Source organism: Chrysemys picta, chromosome 4, assembly GCF_011386835.1.
Source record: "Chrysemys picta bellii isolate R12L10 chromosome 4, ASM1138683v2, whole genome shotgun sequence".
NCBI classification, from domain to species: Eukaryota; Metazoa; Chordata; order Testudines; family Emydidae; genus Chrysemys; species Chrysemys picta.
The window spans coordinates 49,968,846-49,994,637 of record NC_088794.1 but is presented as its reverse complement, the minus strand read 5'-3'; the positions used below and the strand labels follow the sequence as shown (position 1 = coordinate 49,994,637).

The window sequence follows — 25,792 nt, the reverse complement described above, 5'->3', positions numbered from 1 at the left end:
TAAATTTCTCAGTTTTTATTTGTGTAAACTCTCAACCTTATATAAAGTTGCAGTAATATAGGTCTAGTGGGTTTGTGGGGGGAGAGGTTGTTTTGGTTTTTTACATTCAGTATCCCTAGGGCTCACACAAAAAAAACATCATATCTACACAGTCATATGCTCCTTCTTATACAGCCCTTCATATCTGGCTTTTTTTGAGGTTACCACAGATTTATATCGCTCAGAGTGATCAAGTTAGAATGGTGTACAACTGCAGTGAAGGAAGGATTTTATCCAAACTAATTTTCTCAATAAGCTGAGAGGAATAGAATAATATGCTCATTATAGTCTAGGCCAGAGGTTCTCAAACTGTGGTCTGCGAACCACCAGTGATCCATGAACTCCATTCAGGTGGTTCGCGGATAGTTCCCTCTAAGGTGCGCACCTGGGCGGCCACACAGAAAAGAATGAAGGGCCACCCACCTAATTAGTGAAGCTGTGCAGGCGTGGCTCCACTAATTAGGTGCCTGGACCCTGGAGAAGATGCACATGTAAGGTGAGGTGGTGGTCTTGGGGGGGAATAGGGGGTAGGTGGAGGGGGCAGTGGGGTGAGAAGAGGAAGTGGGGGAAATCTGGGACATGTAGGGCTGTGGTGGCCAGAGAAAGAGGTGACTTTCCCCAGCTCCAGGGCTGTGGCTGCCGGGGAGAGACAGCCCTCCTTCCCAGCCCCAGCTCTGTGGCAAGGGAGAGACTCCCCCTCCTTCCCAGCCCCAGCTCAGGGGCTGCCGCAGCGGGCGAGAGAGGGCACATCCATTGCATTAGAAAGGTAAGACTACTGATATTAAAATAGGAGTTGTGCTTTTATTTGTAGAACAAAAAAAAGTTAATAATGAAGTTTTTTTTATATAGCGCTTTTATCCAAAGCGCTTTACAATAGTTAGCTAATGGTACAAACAATACTTGGAAAGATCATTAAGTAGTCCACTGAGACACTCAGCAATTTTCAAGTGGTCCATGGGGGGGGGGGGGGGGGGAGTTTGAGAACCACTGGTAGGCAAATAGGAAGGAGAGCTAGATTAGTGGAAAGAATACCACAGCTTATATTTATATGTGGCCTCAGATAACTGATTCACAGGAGAAAGATCAGCTTTGATGTCATATCTGGTTTTCAGTACATTTCTGCTATTTAACACAGGGTTCAAGCTGGGCTGACTAAGGCAAAGTCACACAGTAAATTAGATTGGATTAGAGGCCAACATGTTTCTTCTAACTACACTTTTTCTCTAACCTTTAGACCACATGATCCTCAGACACTGAGTGGAATTTCAAGATCACTCAGTGTTGGCATACTGGTGCTCTCATTGTAGTCAGTTGTGATATTCTCATTGGCTTCAGTGAGAGCAGAATTAGGCCAGTTCTGAATGCTTTTGAAAATCCCACCCTACATATTTTTCTGAATGTTTGCAATCAACCATCTGCTGAAGACTTGACCTGCCAACTCTTTGCAGCTAATTGCTAAACATTCATTTCATTATTTCTGTAAACTTGTTAATAGCCAACAGCAAATTAAGAGAGGATACTTAGGTGACAGTGCATATCCACCTAAGTTTTACTTGCTTCTCTCTCTGCTAATCAAAAAAATGGAGAGCAAATACCTATAAAATAACTTGACAACATTAAAGAAAAGTTCTTGGCAGCCCTTTTTTCTTTCCCCCCACTCCTCTAAGGAGCCCCCTACACCTCAACCAAAAAAAAAAAAAAAAAAATCAGAATTAACAAGATTCATGCTTAGCTTCACCATTGAATCACATCCACATTCATTTGTTTGTACATTTTTTGGTTAGCTTGTAAGCCCTTTGGGACAAGGATCTTGTCTCTATACCTTCCTAACATGCCCAGCAGTGTGGGCACTATAGAAATAAAAACAACCATTATAAATTTCAAGAAAACAGTTGAACTCCAAGTAGCTCATTCATAAATATGTTGTGTGCTCATCTTGTATGTTAGGACCTCTAAAGAACTAGCCCAACACTTAATAAATAAAAACTGTAGGTGAAAAAGGAGGCCTAATGTATACAATGTCATAAATAAGCTCACGCAGCTTTTAGTGATATGTCACTACTTACAGTCAACTATAAACAATAGGCCAGAGTTACATGAGTCTAAAATCAGGCCCTATCATATTTATTTAAATCTGAACTCACTGGGACAGCCTCACTTAAATACCACTGAAAGATTTTTGGGAATAATCCTTTGTATTTACAAATGCCTATGCTTCATCTGTGTCCCAAGCCTCGTATACCACATTTCTATGAATATTCCGGCAAGTGAATATTCCTGTCAAGAAAGGTCACCAAGGGTCTGCTGCAAAGCTCATTGAAATCCATGGAAGGACTCCCCACTGTGGACTTCAGATTGGGGCTCAAAAGGGCAACATTTTCAATGTATATTTGTGCAACTTGAGTTCCTAATTTGTAGTTGAGATATTCACACTAGAAACCAACTGTAAGAGGCACCCTCATCCTGTCAGTGAATGGAAACATACCACATGATCTGTGTCTCCAATCAAAAATGTTTGACCTTGGAGTATTGAATACCTGCCACAAACTGCTCACAAACCAGCTATGGACTTAAATTTATTTGCAAGAATTATTGGGTGAATAATTGTGAATAACTAATACATTTGAGGAGACCACACAATCTGTTCACGCACAATATGCAAACTAAATTTGAGGTGAATTCCATTGAATAATGTATTCATTACAAGTTATTTGCTAAATTCTAGCCATATGAGATTTGCTTGTCATGAAGGCCATAGGGATAGCTGTCACTCTATAACAATGTAAATATACTACCATACAAACAACTTCAGGGCACAGTCTAAAATGCAATGGTCACAGCTATAGGTCTTTTTAATGGTGGGAAGACTTACTAAGGTATAAAACGGAGCCCATTTTTAATAGAAAAAGCAGCTTAATTCAGCTTTTTAGAAGTGGCTTTTGCCAAAACCTGCCTCCCATCATCAGTTTGGGGTTCAGCACAGGGTGCATTTGCAGTCTATTTTGGATATAAGTGAACAAAAATGCTGGTGCCTCATTATACAATGTTGTAAACTACTGTTGTCACTTTTGCTCAGAGGGACCCAGACAGCTACCTCAAAGCAATCACAATGATATGTCCTGTGTTCATAAAAAAAAGAAGTGCAAACCTGAAGAGCTATTCAGACTGTATATTGTAACAATATATATCTCATTTCCAGCTCTGCAGTATCACTAGATATGCCAACCTATACAAGCTTGCTACACACATTGTAACAAGCTTGAATGGCTGCCATATTTTCTGCTTCCTCTTTGCTTCCAAGCTGGAGAAGCACAAGATCTTGGGGGGTGGGGGAGGGAAGTGGAGAATAACCACCTCTAAGGGTTCAAGGAGCTGAGCAACATTTAGCCATGTGGAGCCAAATCCTGCCTTCATTTACTCCAATGCAACCCCACTGACTTCAGTTTGCTTGGCAGCCATTTACTGAAGTTAGTTCAATTGCCTGGGTACAAATGAGGACAGAATTTGACCCACAACTTCCAGTAAAGCTAGAGGGTGGATACATTCTATGGAAATCTGAGAATTTAGGAGTCACAATATCAGGAACACCACTGCTCTGAGAGTCCATCTCTGAGGCAGATCAGAGAGAAGGAAAATGATATCACAGCAGGAGGAAAGTGAGAGCTCAAAGCTGCCAAAAACTCTCCTGACCTTTGAGAGGCAGCTTCTGTCCATCTGTCATCTGAGGAGAGGGGACCATCCATCAGTTCAGAACTGATGAAGTGAGGGTGAGTGGAGAGAAGAAAATGTGCTGCCTAAGCCAGCTCTCCCCACCTTGCTCACATTCAGTAGTTCAAATTCCATGTGTTAGTACCATTGATGTCAGTACAACTACTTGCAGAATAAGATACAATCTAATGTACAGGTGGCAAAGTTAGAGCATTAGTAACTACAGATTTTGGTCACTGCATTTTTGAAGAGAGCACAGACATCCCATATTCCTGATCAAGAGAGAGAATCCTTTTCAATCAAGGGAGATGATATAGTTTGTGTGTCATGTTTACATAATTTGGGGATGAATTCCTCAGACATGCGTGTCAACGACTGCACTAGGATGAAGAATTTAACACCATATAGCTCAGGTGTGCTTTTTTAACAATAAAACATGTAAGTGCAAGCTAAAGGGAATTTAAATTGCGATGGGTTTTTTTAAAATGTACCTGTAATTAACAGTATGTGGAGTGAGATACTAATATACTTTACTCTCCTCATAAAAGATTTTTCTAAAAATCTACTTCACCCAGAACATGGGGAGGGTGAGAGATTATTACAGAAATGACACAGGGGCGTTAAAGAGTGAAACCATTTTAATTTTTCAAATACAAAACTGCTCACATGTAGTAAATTTAGACATAGGCATATGGTCCATCACATCACATTTTACTCAGCAATAACAGTGCCAAAGATTTAAAGTCAATAAATCCCTTATAAGCTAGTGAGCCAATTTACAGGAAAGGCAGAGTAATGGGAAAGAACATTCATAATTAAACATGAACCTTTGTGTTTAATGTATTTCTGGAGTTTGAGCTAAACATATCATGTTGGCCTATGATCAGTGCATGTGGATTCTCTTTCCTCCCAATCCCTACACTTCTGTGAAGACTTATGTTCTTCACTCTTTACTAAAACATCTCCAGCAAATATTTTAGATCTGATCTTGTGAGGTACTCTGGTTCAGTGGGGGAATAGCACCAGGCAGTAGGGTGACCAGATGTCCCGATTTTATAGGGACAGTCCTGATTTTTGGGTCTTTTTCTTATATAGGCTCCAATTACCCCCCACCCCATGTCCCGATTTTTCACATTTGCTATCTGGTCACCCTACCAGGCAGGAGCATTCCCCCTGCCATTTGAGGGATTACAATTAATCACAGGAGACCAGCTATTTAGAGGGGATTTGTGCACCATGCATATTACAACTAAGTCAGCATACAGAAAAATGCTGACTATCCCTTTTATGGACCTTACCCTGTAAGGTGCAGAGTGCCCTCAAGTCCTGTTGTCTCAAATACCCTCAAAACCTAGTTCTTCAGAGCTAAAAGGAAAGTGTAGCACCTAGTACATTTCTAGACCTGTGTGTTGCCTGCTCTGCTGTTGGAAAGCACATCTGTTGCAAACTGAAGTTCCAGGATCTGTGTATAAATTAGAACTGACCTGATTACTTGTAATTCATGCATCCTACTTTGGATGAGGAAGTTACGCTTTGTGAAAGGAGGATTGCAATGTCCTCATCACAACAAGCAGGGCCAGCTCCAGCACCAACGAAGGAAGCAGGTGCCTGGGGCGGCCAATAGAAAGGGGCGGCACTTCGTCCGTTATTGGGGTGGCATGTCCGGGTCTTCGGCGGCAACTTAAGAGCTCCGCTGTAGTCTTCGGCAGCAATTCAGCGGCGGGTCTCTTCACTCTGTCTCTTCCTCTTCAGCGGCACTTCGGCGGCAGCTCAATTGGGTTTTTCTTTTTTTTCCCTTCGCTGCTTGGGGCAGCAAAAAAGCTGGAGCCGGTCCTGACAACAAGACATATATATACTGTATATTTCTACACTCCTTATCCCTTTTCTCTACCCTCCTTTTCTCTGTGTGGCAGTAACACAAATTAAAACGAATGGCCTCTTTTTCATAAGGTGAACTGCAAAACAAAACTGAAGATTGATGTAATTCTGGATTTTGGAGATGAATTTCTCATCTATGCAAGGCACTGAGCTAAGTAATGTGCTATAACTTTTTAAAACTCCTGTGAAGTTATGGCCCCCTCCTGGTAGGCTACAGATTTCCCAGAATGCATCATTCTGTGACTTCATTGAGTTGCATAAAACTTCTGGTATCAATGATGCCAGAAGGAAAAAGAATCTAGGAAATCCTTGGCAAAGCTTTTTCTCCTTTGAAATCCAAAGGAGAAAAAATAACTTTAAAAATGTTTATTTCTGTGCTGAATGCCTCCCGCATTCAAAACACAGGCAAGTCTGCACTGAAACCTGGGATTTATTTAATTTTGGTCTTCACTATATATATAGTTCATCTTCAATAGTAAATACCACTGAGTCCACCTTAAACAAGAGAGACAATTTAAGAAGATGACTCACAAAGATCAGGCATATAACAGATACAAGCATATAACCGATAAAGATGCTAGAGGATAGATTCTGAATGTACACAGGGATTCTGCTATGCCTCTCCCACTGATTAATGGAAGTAATGTAACTAAATCCCTGTGCATCATGTTAGAAACGTATTCCTATGTGTAATATCTGACGATATTGTTTGTGTCTTACTTTATATTTTGTTCCTATTGTATACATTAGTGATCTAATCCTCTGCTCTACTATGCATAGCTTTACCATCATGTTGTTGTTGTAGATCTCATAGCTGCCATCCAAAGCACAGACAGAATTCACCAAACTATGTAAAATATTATTAGACATTGGTATTTCCTGTAAACAGATACATATACAAATAAATAATAGATAAATACTGTAGAACAATAGTATTCTTATCTCAGCCTCTACAGAGGTATATTGATAATCCATGGATGATGATAAAATCTGGATTTTATCTTTAAAAAGATGTATTATAAGAAATTTCAGTGTAACAAAAACTAAGGTAGATTATAAATGGTTTTACAATTACATTTAGAAGAGTTTCTTTTGCCTTTGCTGAACTGTAGGTAGAAACAGCATTTAAGCACCTTTCATTTAGAAATGAGAACAGTAAACCCTTCCAGTCAGAACATGAGGTAAAACAATATTCAAAAACAGTCCTCCAGTTTCTCCACGTCTCTTATACTGAATTTTCAGACTATCATACATACAACTGGGAGAAACAATCAAATGTAAATTACAAAATCATCTCAGATTTAGAAGACTGCTCACAGTAAATTGAAAACATAGCCTAAGGAAATCTTTTGCACAACTGCTATGTCTATGCATGTGCGAGAAAAGCTAGAAGGCACTTTTCTATGTTTTTTTAAAGTAAAAAATGCATTCAACAGATATAGCTCTGACAGTCTTATTTATGCATTCATCTTAGCAGCAGTTTAAATATGGTTGATATGCAACCATCAACTATCAGCATAAAAATGCAGAATATAATTTTGCCACAGTTTTTGTTGTTGTTCAGTTCAAAGTCTCTAACTAGTGATAACTTTGAGATACAGTACATGCTTTTGTGAAGAATGCATATTGCAAAATCTACCATATACATGTTAATCAATTTTTTTTAAATGTTCTTCAAGCATATTTCAATGATTACTTTGGTCAGCTACAGACAAAAGGTCTTCTGACTCTACAACATTTTGTTAAGAATAGTAATCCCTTTGGTATTAAGTTACAGTTTTACATAATGTAAGGTTTTAATATTGTATTAAGTCCTCATTCAATACATACAGTGCACTCAAGCTTGCAAATACACCTGATAATTAAATTTGCCTGACCTTGCATTTACACTTGTTATTTACAACATGTGTAGTCAGTATTCTAAAGACTCTTCCCCTACTCCTTTAGAAATACATTTTAAACACTAACCTGATTTTTACATTGGTGATGCTTATTTTTGACACTTGAATACAGTTCATTGTGGCTCAACCATGCCAAAATAGAAAAAAATACACACAGATTCAGACAAATGAATGGAAAATGTTGCTGTTTCAAAAGTACCAGATCATGTAGTTACGTCTGTAGGAACTCTGTTCTCAGAATTAAAATAGAATTACAGGGAAAAGGAAAACAATGGACAGCTCCAGTGTAATTTTCACACACTGTCCATCACACAGGTGAATTCAGTTCTTTTCCATCTCACAGGATGACTAGCCCTTTTTGCTGACAATGAGATTGCGATGTTTCTTCCTGTAATTATCTGTGTGGAACTAGAGACACTGTTGTGCAAGCAAGGAGCCTGTTTAAAAGTGTTTGATATTAAAATGATATGATTCCTTCAATTTCAGCCAGATCTTTGCCAAAAGACTGTCTCCATGTTGGTTAATATAGCTGAAGTTCCACACATTTGCATGTGGCTAAGTCCTGGTGAGTTGATAACCCTTAGATAATATAAAGCTTTCAAAGTGCTGATCTTCTGCCTTTTCCTTCAGTCTCTGCTCTTCTAAGGAAGATACAAGTTTGTCCCTTTCTTCTATCACTTTCATCATCTCAGTAAAAATTTCATGTTCCTCGTTCAGTTCTCGTTCATCTTTTAGGCTATCTAGGAGATTGCAAAACAAGCAGTTAAAACACTATTGTAAATTGGGACCATTACTGTAGACCAAAACATATAATTAACTTCCCAGTTTCTTTACCATCAATGGCCATTTTCTCTCTCAGTTTCTGCTCCAATCTTCTTTGGTGATCCTCCAGTTCTAGTTCTTGGGCTCTAGATACAAAAATAAGAATGGCAAAGAATCAGCTGACAGATTTTCTAAGGATTTTAGAACTCAGAAGGTAACAATCAACCTTCAGCAGACCTGTTAAAAAGATTGATATACAGGCTCCTACGGATCTGGCCTTTTTAATAAGATTATAATGATTTTATGCTCATTTGATTGTCAATACTGCTGTCCTTTTATTATGTTGCTGCTTCTTAGATCTCTGGCGGATAAACTTAGTGGTACATGCACATTAAGAAGGGCATTCTTTCCCTAAAATTAGTGAGATGCAGCAGGAGTATGCTATTATTATTACCTAAAATAATAAGAGAAAATGGTAAGATCATTTCCTTTTTCTTATTACAATCACCACCACTATAATGGACAAATGTTGTTCCTGTTAAAATAACTGTCAAGAAAATGAATAACAATGCTAGTGTTCAGCATACTGAGATATTATGGTAACGTTATTATAGACATGGACTCTAGTCATTGAGTATACTGTGTATATCCCCCATCTCCAGTATCTTCTCTATACAATCAGTGAGATTGATCCAAAAGTTTTGGCTCTTCCTACATTCTCACATTACAAACTGGATAGCATCATTACATAGGATCTCCATTTCCCTCATTCACTTCGGGCATCTGAGTGTGGTGAAATTGTACGCATGAATAACTGAATGTTTAGTCTGGTGGCCAAACCAAAATATCTGGGGAAAAAATTAATTTCAGGTCAACCCAAAATGGAAATGGTTCAGCTTTTTCAGCATTCTTTTCCCCCCAATGGAAACTATTTACCAGATTTGGCCAAAATTCAGAAATAGTTTCATTTGACCTGAAACTGCATTTTTTGATGAGTAAACTATTCATCCAAAACATTTCACCCAGCTCTACTCACAAATGAGTTTAATCTTTCCTCTCATTTCCTCGTGTTGCCCAGGAAAAGTGGATATACGGTATGTTAGAAATCTCCCTCCACTCCCCACTCATTCGGTGCCTTGACCAATTTGTTTTCCAGTGGATTAAATGCCTGGGAGGTCATTAGGCCCATTAGTGCATCCACAAATAGTGCTATGTAATAGACCTATAGGATCAAAACCACTGTACCACTGGGGAGTTCAAGTGCAAATCTGTGTTTGGAATAGAATGTAGCTTTGGGTCCATTTATTCTAACACACTTCCAACTCCAGGAAACAGTAATGCAAGAAGGAGAAGCGTGGACTCTCTCTGTGTGCTAATGGCGATATGCTATGCAAGACGCAAAGTGGCAATTTAGCTCAATAATGAGAGCCACATGTATCATGAGGAAAATCCTATGCCTGGGACCTAAAATGAGTCCACTTCCCCACCCCCCACATCTTTACTACTGATGGCAAACTGTGTTTTCTTACTTACATGATCAAGAGCTCAGACTCATAACGCACTAATTTATTCTTCTCCAGGACCAGCTCAAACCATTCATGTAACAGCTGAGTTTCATCCTGTGTGCCTGAATCTGATTGAGATATAAAAAATAAATGTGTTATATTGGATTTCCCTCTCCATGATCAAACTGCTTTGAAGCCACTTTAAATGATCCTTGTTTGTATGGCTAGATGTGTACCATGTAGAACCTTTGTGATGTGATATTTCTGTCACTAGTTTTCCAAGGTACCCGATATAAAGTTTATTGTTATAGTTTATTGTAGTTAAGGATAAACTGAATTTTAGGCTAGAATAAATACAAGAAAAGAATCCCACTTCCATCTTGAAAATTAGCAGGCTTTTTTTTGTTTTTAAAATATTTGTCTACTCCTTTTTGAAATGGTTGGTATTAATTGCTCCTTATTCTGGCATAAATAATTCATTTTTTTATGTTAACACGACACCTGATTTATCTATTTTAGGTGGATACTTCCATCAGAAAGATCAGACTTAAGGGTGGGCAAGGATGGCATATGTCAACTGGTCCTTCTTCCTGGTGGTACCCTCACTCTTAATCAAAGTCCCTACCAAAAGGGCCCCCAGCTCATTTGCCATCTGACATTTGTCTTTAAATCTGCATCTGTGAAATAAATGTTTTGACTGATTAGAAAAGCTGCACTATAGAAAGTCCCTTATTATTATTAATATTATTTGTACTGTAGTAGTGTCTCAAGTCCAGGATGCCATTGTGCTAGGTGCCGTAGAGTCAGATAACAAAGAGATGGCCCCCGCCCCAAAGAACTCAGACTATAAACAATTAGTGGATACAACTATTCTATAAAGAACAGATTCCCTAAGATGAAAGCATTCCTTCACTGAGTGCCAATATTGCCCCACAAGAAGAGATGGCAATGGATAACTGGCCTTTTCAAGCTGTCATTCAGGGTATATTGGTGAAACTTTGTTTTAAGACCTGGAATAGCCCATCATCACATAAATGTAGGGCTCAAAGGGACTCGAGAGGCCATCTAGTCCAGCCCCCAGTGCTGAATTAGGACCAAGTATACCAAGACCATCCCTGACAGGTGTTTGTCTAACCTGTTCTTAAAAACCTCCAATGGCAGGGATTCCACAACCCCTTTGGGCACCTATTCCAGTGCTTAACTATCCTTATAGTTTAAAAAGTTTTTTCTAATATCTAATCTACATCTCCCTTGCTGCAGATTAAGCCAATTACTCCTTGTCCTACCTTCAGTGGACTTGGAGAACAATTGATCATGGTCCTCTTTATTGTAGCTTTAAATATAGTTGAAGCCTGTTTTCAGATTCCACCCCTCCCCCCCGTTGTCTTTTCTCAAGATTCAACATGTCCAGTTTTTTTTAACCTTTCCTCATAGATAGATTTTTATAAATCTTATATCATTTTTGTTGTTCATCTCTGGACTCCAATTTGTCCATATCTTTCTTAAAGTGTGGCACCCAGAACTAGACAGTACCTCAGCTGAAGCCTCACCAGTGCTGAGTAGAGTGGGACAATTACCTTTTATGTTTTCCATCAAACACATTTGTTAACATACTCCAGAATGATGTTAGTTTTTTTTTTCCAACTGCATGACACTGGTGACTCGTATTCAATTTGTGATCCACTACAACCCCCTGATCTTTTTCAGCAGTACAACTGTCTAGCCAGTTATTCTACACTTTGTAGTTGTGCATATATTTTCTTCCTAAGTGTAGTAGTTTGTACTTGTCCTTATTAAATTGCATCTTGTTGATTTCAGACAAATTCTCCAATTTATCAAGATAATTTTGAATTCTAATCCTGTCCTCCAAAGTATTGAATTCTAATCCTGTCCTCCAAACCCCTCCCAGCTTGGTGTCATCTGCAAATTTTTCAAGTACCCTTTCCACTCCATTATCCAAGTAATTAATGAAAATATTGAACAGTACTGGCCCCAGGACAGATCCTGGTAGGAGCCAACTAGATACATCCTGCCAGTTTGACACTGAGCCACCAATAGATAAATACTCTATTCATAATCATCTATCCTTTTAATGTTCTGTTAGAAGTAGGTACTCCTCACAACAGTAGGATCCCACAGGTCATTAATACATATGGCTAAATTTTCAAAAGAGGATGCAGTGCACTGAGGAAGCCCCCTACATGGATGAATCTAAAATGGATGCTTGTGTACCATACCCAACTACCCCTTGGTGCAGGTTGTTTGTACCTTTGAAAATTTGGCTACAAAATTAACACACTTGTCCCTTAAACTGATTCTTTGGTATTTTACCAACCATTTCCCAGCCAGACCTGCCAAAAAAAAATCTCTAGGCCCAAGAGGCTTTCAAAAGATCTGAGCCCCCTTGATCTATACACATCTCTTTCCCCCTTTCTAGCTTGCCCTTCTGCCCAATTTTCCAGTTTCTTCTTTGCTAAATGAAAGAAAGAGTTATCCTGCCTAAGATGACCTTGGGGGAGGAGGGGGGGGCGCTTTTAGATTTTAAATATTTAGGGATAGTTAAATACGCTGTAATATGGCTCCCATTGTTACTAACTACAGTAGTACTGAGGAAGCTGGAAACATGTCTCCATAATGTCTGTCACGTCCATACTGCAGTGCACTTCCCTTTCGGCGTGTACAGTGAATAATAATAATAATTAATAATAATAATAGGTAGGATATAGATGTCTTAATTTACTTCAGGATTGTCCCAACTTTGAGGGACAATTCCAATGTCCAGCCAGTTCCACCAATGTCAGGATTCTGTCTGCATTTCAGTAGAATCCCAGGACATCTGATCTCTCTGGCTACTGTCAACATAGTGATACCACTGTGTTGAAATCCTCCAGAGCAGTGCCTTCATCAGTCATGAAGCAGCAACTCCTCCTCTCCTGCAGTACACTATGCATTTCAGCTCTGTGCATCTTGCTCCTGGATGAAGAGCTGAGAGAACCACTCACCGAACTGCTCAGAGGCACAAAGAGATGAGCTGTCCACGAGTTCAGCAGCTCCCAACCCAGAGAATGGCAGTTGGCTCTTCAATCTGCTGCTTCCCTGGGAGGGCAGTACGAGAAGAATAGAACTGGAAAGGAGTATGGGACAGAAAAAGTGTGTGTGTGTGTGTGTGTGGAGGGGGGGGGGCAGGTGAGAGAGAGAGAGAGACTCAGGGGTAAAGGAATGCAGCTGTGATTTCCAAAAAAATGTTTAGGTTAAGCAACTGCCTCTTTGTTTGCTAATATAACTCATGCTAACACAAGGTGGCTTTTTGTCCCCTTCTAGTGGCTGGACTGCTACTGCCTCTAACTAATGGACTTGGGCCTTTAGTTCAAGCAATTAAGGACGCATGTTTTTAGAGGTCCCTGGGTCAGACCTCACAGAGGCGATCTGTCAAGGGTGTCATTAAACTAGGTTAGAAATTGAGGCAAGGAGTAGAGAACAACCTGAGAAAAGGAATAAGTATAGATAATCCAGAAGGAGAAAGACAGAGGTAACACACCTAATGGGCCAGGAGCAGCAGCACAAGAGATAATGGCATTGTCTCTCGCTTTTTCAATTTGAAAATATGATGAAGCTAAATTTGTGTACTTATAGAAATCTGCCATCTTGGTTAGGCATTATCATTCCTGAAAGCCAAAGCTGTCTAACTGGAATAGCAAGGTACAGGTATATGATGTCTAGAGCTGTGTGGAGAAAGGTAATTCAGTTTCCTGGAGGATTTTGATATTTTGAAATATGGATTCATTCTAGTGCGGAATGGAACCAAATAATTCAAAATTCTCCACAAAAGGCAATGGAGTCCTGGTTCTGGGGCAGTCTGCCTGGTGGGCTGTCCTGATGTCATGGACTCTGGCAGCCCTTGGGGTCCCCGACTCTGAGGCAGTCTGGCAGGCAGGATACTGAGATGCTGAGCAGGTGAGCTGGCACAAAACGAGGCACAATTCCAATTCAGCCACTCCTGGGTTCCAGCAGAACTTTGTCAAAGTCAATAGATTTGGATGAATCGGTAAATTCAGACAAAAAAGGTTTTGTTGCAATTTTTCCAACCAGCTCTAATGGGGACATATCTAGTTTAAATGCCTGTATATAGCCGGATTTTTTTTTTTTTTTTATATCTATATATATATATATCTATATATCTATATATATATCTATATCTATCACACACACACACACACACACACACACACCAGAAATGCAGCCAGAATTTAAACCAGACAACACACTTACCCCATCCAGTTCTTATAAATGAAATTTGAATAGAACATTTATTTTATTGCTAGCAAGAGAATCTGTTTTCACAGATGTGCATATGTACTGCACTTGTGTAAACACTCTGTCCTTCTTCCATCTCCTTCCCAATTTTTGCTATATTCTTATTTTGGAAAAATATTGCTTTTTAAATATTTCCATGCTTATAGTATGAAATATCACTTTCTCCCTCTAATAAAAGATTTGAGTTGTATTTCAACTGAAGTAAGCAAACAGCAATGTGGTTTGCCAAAATGCCTCATTCTAGCAAAAGCACCTACTGTAGCTGTAATAACCGTAGCTAAAGCTTATGCCCAAATAAATCTGTTAGTTTTTAAGGTGCCACCAGACTCCTTGTTGTTTTTGTAGATACAGACTAACACGGCTACCCCCCGATACTTGATATGTAGCTTTTTTGTTTGTTCTTTCTCTGTCCTATAGAGTGCCCTCTAGTGTCCTGAAGCTGCATTGCATTTACTCACTGAACTTCTCTATTGATTTATCATTATTATTAATGCCAATAGTTACTTAACTTGCACGGTTAAGTAACTTCCAAGAACAATACAACAAACTAAGTAATCCCCACAACACCCAAATGAGATAGGGAAGGTCAACTGGATGCCAGTTCCTGTGTTTGTTTATCGAGCCTTGTTGCCTTTTTGCAAAATGTGTTTTGCAAAAGGGTGGCTTTTTATTTATCCAAATCCCTTTCATTTGAGGCTCCATTAGAAATTAAGATGTCCTTTTCTTTTTATTACAGTAACAAATTTAAGATGGCCTATTTAAAAACAGCATTTACTAAACATGGCTCCCAAACTTTCTATTTCCTGCCATCTTAGCATCTTTCTGCAGACAAAAGGTTGGAGAATAAGCAGGCTCTTCCTTCAACTTCTTCCACTTGTTCTTTTGGGGAAAAAAAGGTATAAAACTCACATTCCTGTCCACACACACTTTCAAAGGGTCTAATATTTCTGACTCTGTTTACAGTTTTAAATACTTCCCTTTTCCAAAAAGCAGTGCAAACAAACCTTGTGTACACTATCTATAAAAGCATAAGCCTATAGAAAGCTATTCACTGATATACTGAAATATGGAGAGACTAATGGTGCTTCCTCAGCACGGATTTTTTTTTTTTTTTACTAGCAACCTTCACAACTTGTTTAATGTTTGAGTTATACAAATTTCAATTGAAAATGTGGTTCAAAACCTACATTACTGAATTTTGTTGTAGGCAAAAGATCCCTATAAACCCACACAAATATCACTAAAAAATAAAGCAGCAATACATTAATGATTTATTATTTGGTATTTAGCACAGAATAAAGTAAATGAAGGGGGGAAACCACCAAAAATTATTCATAGTATTGATTATTTCTAATTTTTCTTTAAATGCATGAATTGTTGTCACTACAATTACGAGATCATCAAAGCCTCATTTTGTTCATCAGTCTTCATGGCAGTTTGTTTCACACCCACGCATGTTCTCTTCTAATTCAGTTCAGTAGCTAATGAATAACTCCCACTAACAAAAGAGCCTTTCATTCCATGCTCACATAATTATTAGAGGAGAGTTGCATAAATGTCACCGAAGACTAGTGTTTGCAGGCCTGTCTCTAAATTCGGTTATTCACAACCTTTGCAGCTCAATATTATTGCTTAACTGTGATCATTTTCTAATTACCTTAATAATACCTATTAAATCACTTGAGCTACATAAGCACAGGCCTACTTAAATACAACTTAACCTAATAAGCACTGGTCATTCATTAAACAATAATGCACATTTTTAAAAGGATGAATGGAATATTATCTGTCTGAATCCTGCACTATTACACAAATGTTATTACAAGCAACAAAGCATTAACATTTTGATGTCTAGTTTGGAGAATTTCAGCCTGAAATTTTACACAATAAGAGGTATTCAAACAGAACAGTCCTCACCCCTTTTCCTATCTGCCTGCATCTGTAGCTGGCCACCCACATGAAAACAATCAACAGGGAGAAAAAAATAGCACTCTAATCTTAATGAAAGGAATTAAATTACTAAGGATGAAAAGGGAATGAGGAGCATCAATCTCTTAGCAGATGAGCTTTCTTTAGAAAATGTGATTGTCAAAATAATGGGAACAAGAGGTGGCTCTGGGCCATCCATTCTGGTATTCTGCACGTATCCCTATTTCCCTACAGTTAGAAGAGTTTTGATCTTCCATATTTTCAGAGACCTAGAGAGAAGAGCATCACTTTTTTTTTCTATAACTAAGGGGATGTCTACATTACAGCTGTTACAACGGCACAGCCATGACACTGTTGCTGTACCACTCTAGCGCCATAGGGTAGACACTTCCTACATTGGCAGGAGGGTTTTTCCCCTCCATGTAGATAATCCACCTCTCCGAGAGGAGGTAGTGAAGTTGACAGAGAATTATTCTGTTGATTTAGCCACGTCTGCACGGGGGTGGGGGAAGGGAGAGGTCTACCCAACTAGGTTGCACAGGGACAAAAATTTTCACAACCCTGCATGACATGGCTAAGTAAGATGATCTACTTTTTAAGTGTAGACCAGGCCTAACACTAAAAACCCTTTGGGGATTCTCCTTTCAAAAAGACAGTGTTTTAAGTTAACAGATGGATTGACATTAGCTTTTTAAAGAACATTTTAAATAGATTAGTTCAATCAGTTGTATGGCATTTGTTTTATAAACCAGTTGGGTAAATACTGAAGACCTTACAGTTTTTACTTGGGCAAACAACTACTAGAGCCAATTCTTTACTTCAGTGTTTGTGTACTACAGTGATGGAGTTTATTCTCCCCCACAGAGAGAATAAAAATCTCAGTAAGGCACTCAGCATTGGGCCCAGCATGATTTTGCTGCTATTACGGTGGTTTTGTAATACAATACTAAAAAAGTACATAGCGACTTTACCATACTATGCAGCTAAGCATAAAAACAACATTTTCCAAGTGTTGGGTGTTGCATCAAAAAACATCGTAGCTCCCTGGCACAAAATCACACTAGTGATTTAGGAGTTTTGGCTTGTAACAAGGAAGAATATAAAAAGCAGATTTGCAATATGACTTCTGGCTTTCAGACAATCTTTTACATCTAAAATAGCTTTCAAATCTCCTCAGAAGGTAGATTGCATCAGGGCAGCCATTTATGTTCATATTTTATTAAAAAAAAACAAAAAACCCTTAAGGTTAGATTGGGTCTTGAAATTTCATCCCTTAGAAAAGGGTGGGGTCAAGCTGTGCTGACCACAGGAGGAGCTATGAGAAGAGCTGCGTCTCCGAGAGGCACAGTCCCTCTTGTGCTCCTTGCTCTGGGGGGAAGTAGTGTCACCCTTTTCTGAGGTGTAGCTTGCTTCCCCCCTTGCACCCGGCCAGTTGTGCGGGGTCTTCACGCTGGGGAAGGCACCATTATGGCTCTACTAACTCTCAACTCTTCACTTACACTGTCCACTTTCCCCTTCTCCTCCCCGTCCAATAGTTCATGTAGCAGAAGGGAAAGACATCACGTTAGGCATGGTTAGGGAAATCAGACTAAATGATCTAATGGTTCCTTCTGGTCTTAAAAATCTATGAATCTGCGCCTCACCCTTCTGTGCATGAACTGTAATGTGAATAGTCCTTATGTAGACATGTAGGGGAGACCTTATACCCTCTAACTCCCCTCCACAGCTGGGTCAGGACTAATTAAAACCTAAACTTTCATTGGAGCAGGGAAAAATCCTAATTATCTCCTGTCCATAAGAAAACAGCATTTCATAGTTCAGGTCTGTCTCACTACACACTGCCCTTTTACATGGCTTGTCTGAGTTATTTCCACAGTTCAGTCACTGACTGCAATCATATTATTGACACTCAGAGAGAAGCTGTTAAGGACCTTGTTACTAAGCATAGGCTGCTGGCTTGGTAACTGAGTTACTGGACCTAGAAACATCACTGATTCTGTAGTGTAGATGAAATCAGGCTCAGGATTTTAAACAATGGGAGGGAAGTAGATTCAGCTTCAAGTTCCAATAGTTACAAATTCACAACTGATAACATCTAAAGCTGCTTGGCAAATAGAAAAAAAATAGGTGAATTTTCTCTCTTATTTATTGTTTCAGGGAAAAATTTCCAACAACCTGTACTTTTAAAACAGTTGTAAAACCTGCTTTGCTTTTAAAGAGGCACCAAATAATCACAAATTTCTTGCCCCATTTACCTGATTCTCCTCGCAGTTCCCTCTCCAGTTTAACACCATTTATCTCTAGGGCCCTCTGTCTTTCCTCCACTTCTTCCAGTTGGCGCTGGATAGCCTGCAGAATTATAAAGATTATAAAAGATAAAAATACAGCTTTAAAATACAGAGAGGAAGGATGGCCCGGTGGTTTGGGCACTAACCTGGGACTTGGGAGACCCATGTTCAGGTCCCGTTACTGTTAAAGTTTTCCAGTGTGATCTTGAGTAAGTCACTTAGGGCCAGATTTACCATTGATTATATAGACACCTAGCGGGATTTTTCAAAAGTGCTTTCGAAAATCCCGTGAGGTGTCTATCTGCATCTTTAAGTGCTCACATACATTTAAAAATCTGGCCCTTCGTCTTGTTGTGCCTCAGTTCCCCATCTGTAAAATGGGGATAACAGCAGCTCCCTACTTCACAGGGCTGCTGTGAAGGTAAATATATTAAAGATTGTGAGGCATGCAGACACTATGGTAATGGGAGTCATATTGGTACCTAAAATAACTTAAAGGGTTTGTCTACTATTTTGAATTGAGTGGGATAATTCAGCTATTTTTTCTTCTCATATAACCTTTTGATATGGAAAAGAAAAGGGTATATAGCTCCAGAATTCCCTTTAATTGGCACTACACAGGTAACCCTCAGATGAGCTGACCTGACCATACCCTCTAAACAGGTCTGTGTTCTAGGCCAACTATTTTCAAAAGCATCCATTGCCCAATCTGACACACCTTTAAAGGGCCACATTTTGAAAGGGTAGGTACCTAGTATTTCCTTAAATTCAGGCCCTGTGAAGGTATCCAAAGTTAGCCACCCAAAAATCACTGGGCACTTTCTGAAAATGTCTATTACTGTACCACCATAAAATAAGGGAAGACGCTTACAATGTGTTCCCCCCGCCCCTCCCCCAAGGGATTTTGTTTACTTATTTAGTTTCATTTTTGCTATTTCAGTTTTACAAAAAATACATTAAGCACATGTGGATTTTTTCTTTTGTAGTTGCTTCTATTTTGTCATTGATTTCTCAGTAATGATTAATCTAATATTTTCTAAAATGTAAAGAAAATGTAATAGGTTCTATTTAAAATATAGAGAAAAATGTAATAGGTTCAAGCACAAAATATCTGTTCATTTAAAGTACAGTAAATCAGCAGAGGAGACCCATTTAAAAATTCCAGAGATTTCAATTTCACTTCTCATTATATAGTGTATATATATTTATATTATTATAATACTTAATATATATGCACATGCTAATTACAGGGAAACCCCGCTATAATGCACCCCGCGATAACGCAAATTTGGATATTACGTGATCATAAGGTGGCTCCAGCTGCTCCATGCGCCAAAAAAAAAAAAAAAAAAAAAAAAGCGGCCGGAGCGCTGTGGAAGTGCAAAAAAGAAGAAAAAAAAAAAAAAAGAGAGAGAGAGGCTGAAGTGCCGCTGAAGAAAAAAACAAACAAAAAATGGAATGTGCCTTCCCCACTGCCTCTTCCCCCCCTACCTCCGCTTCTCCTTTTGGCGAGAAGAGCCGTTCTCCTCCCCAGCTGCTCCTCACTCTTCCTCTGCCCCTTGCACGTCTCCCCTGCTCTCCCCAAGTGTTTCCCTCTCTTGCTGCATGGCTGAGAGCCCCCGCTGCTGGAGCTGCACCCTTTCAGTTCCTGTTACGGGCAGTTCGCAAATGCAAGTCGTTTTCTGCTCAAGAGAAATTGACCAGCTTGAAACTGACTGGCTTAAAATGGTAAACCTTGCTATACTGCGACCCCACATTTATCACGATCAAATTTTTTGGACCTCAATCATTGCGTTATAGTGGGGTTTCACTGTATATATACATATTTACTCTTTGTATTACAGTAACACCTAGAGGCCCCAGTTGAAACGGAGACTGTACGAACATATAGTGAGAGACAGTCCCTGCCTCAAAGAAAGGTATGTCTGAACAGGCAAAAGTGGCCTTTGATGCGCCACATAAATTTGTAGGGCCAGATTTTCAAAAAAGAATTCAGCACCCAGCAGATCCCATTGAGAACTTCATTTAGGAGCCAAAATGGGAGCTGAGGAATTTTGAAAATTTAGCCTGTAATACCTGAACAATGCAAATTCAGACAGAGAATGCAACTCATATGTACATGTGTTAAAAGAGTTAACTATGACCTGTGATTCTGGCACATTAGCATCAGACACCATTTGAGATCAACTCATTGAGAAGTGTGCTCACAAAACACTGCATGACAGATACTTGCAATAGGAGGGATCAAGTGCACAACTGTATGAGTCACCATGGACAGAATCTACAGTTCCTTCTGCTTTGTCTGGAGAAAAGAGCCTTTACAGAGGGCCATCTTATTGCACAATTAACAAAGGAAGAATTAATATTCCCATTGTACAGATAGGGGAACTGAGGCACAGAAAAAAATAATTTGTTTTTCCTAATCCTCTCTAGTGTATAGTAATACGGTAGTATCCTTTTTTATCCTTTCTAAATTAGCAGTTTACTTGCAGGCCCTTTTTGTTTAAATTTCAATGGTCTTTGCAGTCACTCTCTATTGCACTGTATTCCTGAGTTAGGTGTTCATCTTCGTCACCAATTGTTACATCTTTTGCTTTTTATAGGACAATAAAAATAGTATGAAGAAGCTACATGGGCACAGTTGGGTTCCAAATAAATCATCTTTACTAACTATAGATAAACATGCAAGGCTAGCTGCATACATCTTGCTGCTCTGACTGCTTTCCGAGAGCTTCTGCAATATAAAACACAGTAAGCATCACTAGAGGGCTCACAAATTATTTAAAAGGACAAATATCCTCACAGTACATACTACACCCCCATCCCTCATCACCCTCTTTTCTCCCCCACCCACAAAATACCCTTAAGTGTGACACAAGCTCAGTTTTACTTTGTCACCTGGGCTTTATGGAGTCTTTTCAGCTCCTCTTGTTTAACCAGTTGCTTTGTTTCCTTTTCTAGTTTTCTCCTTCTTCTAAGGGTCCTTTTTGCCTACAAGAGTAAGGGGAGAAAAGAAGGTAATCAATACCCTGTACTTAGTCATCTTAGATTTTCATAGACTTTTGCCAGCTGCAAATGTTAAGTAGTTTTTGATTCACTCAGCTAGGTTTATTCTCAGCCATTAAGACATTATCAGAAAGACCCTCACTGCATCCCTAGTTAAGCATTAGCTATTTCTGTCAATGAAGGGAAAATTGAATCAATAGAGCTACACAACTACACGCCTATAACCACACATCTCACAAGAACTTCTGTGAACATCATGGTTACCAGAGAACAGAAAGTACCAGCTTCCTATGAAAAACATGACCTATTTTTTACTGTATCCGACAATCACTAAATATTCAGTTCCTTTGTGTAAATAATCATTTCTTTGTTAGTTAAAATCTTATTTTATATGTAAAAATATGCTTTCCAAAAACAACTGGGCTTGATCCCTAGCTAGTGTGGCTTCACTGAAGTCCATGGAACTATGCCAATTTATACCAGAAGAGGATCTGGCCCTCTGTTTATTAATCAACTCTGATGCAATTCTGAAGTCAGTCATATTATACAACAGCAGTTCACTTTGAGCAGCTTGTAATGTAACAAGATTGATGTAGTCTGAAGCAGTGCAACAATCACGTTAGCATCTGAAACTGGATAATGTTTGTCTTCTCCAAAAGCAGCTTAATTATTGCCATTAAAGAGCATCCTTTTCTTTTCTTTTTTGTCCCCTCTCTTCCCGGTGATAACCAACACCCCTCATTTTTCAAGTTACAGGTATGTTGCAATGGGAACATTTTTATGGACACAAATCACTGACCACTGCAATGCCCTCCAAGAAGTACAAACAAAGCAATTGTTAAAGGGTTCACGTAGGGAGTGGCATGCACTGTTTAATCTTGTTCCTCACTTATATGATCTGAAAATGTTTCAAGACCAGTCATGATTTCCCACTCAAGGAAAAAGAAAGACAGGAAATAAGAGAATAATAGACAAGAAAACAGAAGTCTAGAAGCCAGTACTCTCAGAATGCTACATTTCAGTTTCTCTTCAGTTTGGTCAGTGGAGCATGGCAACATCTTTAAGATACGAGGCAAAACTGGTATGTCAACTGTCACAGGGCGCCGACTGAAATGAATTGATACATTTAATAGTGGATGTGACTCAAAATAGGGCAAGAAATGCCAGGCCTGAGCCACTGGTTTGTGCTATCGTTTGTCATTTACACCGTATTCCACCTGACATAGGTTAGAGCTAGTCTTTGCTCATTCCCGTATGTCCCTTTGTGCCTGCCGCTGGTTGAATTCTTGAAACTCATTCCTGTTCAGTTCATGCCTGGATTTGTTTTCTTTGTTTTTTCACCTATATGTTTTCTGTATTTCATTTAATTCCCCATTATATTTTTTTCTATTTCAGTTCCTTTTTCTGGTTCTTTCTCCTCACACTTTGTGGTTTTTGGTTTTGTTTATTTAAAGGGCTTTATTCTTTGAAGCTTCTGGTTTTTGAGTTTAACAAGATCGGTCTCTGAACCATCACTTACTCATTTTTCTTTTACAAATAACTGATGTCTTCAACACAGAATACCCAGGAAAACTTTGAAACACTGTTATAGCCAATAATTGGTTTAAAAAAAAATTACATAACATTGATGGTAGCCTCAAACATCAAAGTGAGTGGGAAGCAGTTGCTGCATCTCCATTCCACGTAGGAATGCATGTGGGAGAGCCTCTTCCACCCTGAAAATGTCTCCTAAACTGTCTCTTTGAGACATGTTTGCTGGGGAATTGTAGGTAGGAGCAGTGGGAGGAGCAGCAGTTAAAAGACAAATGTAACGAGAACTGAAGAAAGTGGCCACCCTTTCTACTTTTCAAGTCCTTCCCTCTAAGCCAAGTTTTTGCAAAGTTTAAATTGATATTTCTTGCACATCTTTTGATGAGTTTGGGAGGGAAAGATTGGGGTCAAATGGAACAGATCAGCTTACCCTTTGTTGCATTGGTTTGGAGAGTCCTTCAAAATATTAATCTGCACCTTTGAAAAATAAACTAGTGGGTTTGCTGCCTTGCTTCCTCAATGAACCTTTGCCCTTTTTGACACAGACATACCCAGGCAGGTATATTACATCTGTGTCTGACCATCTTCTCAATATTTCACTGAAGGGGATCATGGATGGTTTCTGCCGAAAGCTAAGAACTAGCTGATTGTCATGGTTATTGTCAGTGGAGAATGGGAAATAGTTTAAGAGACATGCAAAATGTAGCACATTAAGTTGCAAAACTATTGAAGTGAGACTTGTCACCTGAGGTGAGGTAGGGCCTCATGGCTAACTCAATCAATGCTGAGAACAATGGGCATCCATGGAGACAACACTTGGTCTACTGCCTGGACCAGGTGAAGACCTGAGACAAAGGAACCCCAGGAGAGCTCTCTGAAGAGGGGGACCCCTGGGCTAAGAGACAATAGTCTGTAACTGCATAAGCGCAGAAGAAATGGCAACACGTTGTTATCCATTACAGAGGAGAAACTCTGCCTGTCGGTGGGTTTCATGAAAGGATTCCAGTTTTCTGAATTGGACAAGTGCTGCAAGGACTAACCATTGGGTGAGAAATACCTTATTAAAAAGTTACTTTCCTGTCTAATAAGTATAGGCTATAGATTGTGTTTTAGGGTTTTCTTTTATTTGTAACCTTGTGTCTCCAAACTGTTATACTTGCGGTTTTTTGGATTTGTATCTGAAGCTTTGTTAAATAAACTTCAATTTAGTTTCACTATAGACAAGTCTAAGTGCCTTGTGCTAAGGAGACTGTCAAATTGAGGTGAAACCAGTGAATTGGGCTGCACTGCTTCCACAGAGGCAGCAGATAGGAGTACATTGCGGGTGTCCAGAAGATAGGGGACTGGGCACTCCAGTGTAACAAAGTGAGGTGTGTAAACTGCTAGCCTGCAGGAGGAAAAAGTAGGTCTCCTGGAGCCTGGAGCAGAGTGCCTATGTTGCCAGCAGCTAGTGGCTAGGGAGTGTTCCCCTGGTTGGCAGGAGACAGAGCTCCTTTCTGCTGTGGGCTGATGGCTGGGATAAACCCTAGACACCTCAGGTAAGCCCGAAAAGTGTCATACCCTTGTATTTCAAAATGTTGTGATTCCTGTGGAAATAAGTTATTGGATTTTGGGCCCTTCAGGTTTTGGTCATTCCAAGCCTGATTTAACCTCAGTTCAACCTTCTGGGTTGCAGCGTGCTACTGCGTGTACAGACCCCGGTCATTGGTGGGCGGGATCGAACCGGGGACCTCTGCAGCTTAATGCATGAGCCGCTACAGCATAAGCTAAAAGCCAGCAGGCTATTAGCTAAGGCTGTAGAGCAGACTCATTTTCTCTCTTTCTCCCTCCCCACCACTAGATGGGACAGAACACCACACCCAGAAGGTGTGTGGGTTACGCTACCAACATTAAGTTGTTTAATTTAAAAAACAAAACAACTCACAATGCCACCTCCTAATCAAGCAACCTCTCTAGTTAGGCCGTCTACTGATGCTACTTATTGAAGCCCCTCCACTTTCAGAGAAAGGGTAAACAAGTCTCTGATGAGCCATTCAGCCTACAGAATCTCTCTCTGCAAGTAAGAGATGAAGAGCAAAACCTCATTGGTATTTTAGCTTTCTTATTTCCTATTAGATACAGAAACACAGCTAGACCTATCTGAGCCCAGTATTCAGTAGGCATTTTGGGGGTATAATTTTGTGATGGGACTGCATGGCTCATTTAATATTTCTGATTAGAATAAATATAACATTTTCCATGCAATCTGCCTGTAGTTCTTTTTAAATGAAGTGGTGTTTCCCCAAGGGAAATCTGCATCTGTTTGTTTTAATTTTTTCAATGGTTTGTTTGTTGGGCTACATATTAAAACCACTTAAGAAATGCAGCTTCAAAGTGGTTTATGTAAAGCACGTCTGTTATTCAAATTAAATCCATCTCTGTCAAAATTCTTATAACCTGGGGGGGCGGTTCTGATAGGTACAAGAAATTCTGGTACCTGTCTTTCGGAAAGAGACCTGATGTGGTTCAATCCATTATATATTACAATACTACGTTTAGATGTCAACACCCCCCCAAAACTATTCTGTTTTAAAATCAAAATCACACAAATCTTAAGTATAATTCAACAGTGAAAGCTTATTTTTGTTTCTAAGTAAAGGTTACCTTGAGTGCTATTGAAGGCTTGTGTTCAAATTCACCATCAGAGGAAGAACAACAACATGTAGTCACTTGTTTTTTGACAGATAGGTGTTCAGAGCCTAAAATGCAAGAACAAAGTGAAGCAGGAAGTATTCTCCCTTGAGACATATGGACATTCACCCTAGCCACTTGCATAATGCACCTGTCCTGAGCTTTATTAGGTTGCACCTAAAGGCAATTTGGAAATTCGGCTGATCATGTTAATTAAATTTTTGGCCACTGTCCAAAGCCTTTGCTGCTTGTTATTTGGAAT

General features: G+C 39.4%; 1 protein-coding gene across 25 annotated transcripts in view; it reads right to left on the bottom strand.

Moving 5' to 3' along the window:
• Positions 1-4,370: 4,370 nt before the first annotated feature.
• The window catches only part of MICAL2 (microtubule associated monooxygenase, calponin and LIM domain containing 2), a 198,599-nt gene continuing 177,177 nt past the window's right edge, over positions 4,371-25,792 (bottom strand). For 20 of the 25 annotated variants that reach the window (XM_008178916.4, XM_024099752.3, XM_024099756.3 and 17 more), the window contains 6 exons: positions 25,504-25,598; positions 21,223-21,315; positions 18,292-18,385; positions 9,822-9,921; positions 8,361-8,434; positions 4,371-8,266 (listed from right to left, as the gene is read on the bottom strand). In XM_008178916.4, the coding sequence (XP_008177138.2) occupies positions 8,082-8,266; positions 8,361-8,434; positions 9,822-9,921; positions 18,292-18,385; positions 21,223-21,315; positions 25,504-25,598 (641 nt within the window). In that variant the 3' untranslated portion in view covers positions 4,371-8,081. Of the gene's footprint in view, positions 8,267-8,360; positions 8,435-9,821; positions 9,922-18,291; positions 18,386-21,222; positions 21,316-25,499; positions 25,599-25,792 lie in introns of those variants that run through there. The other 5 variants (XM_024099755.3, XR_006176557.2, XR_006176558.2 and 2 more) reach the window with 5 other exon arrangements.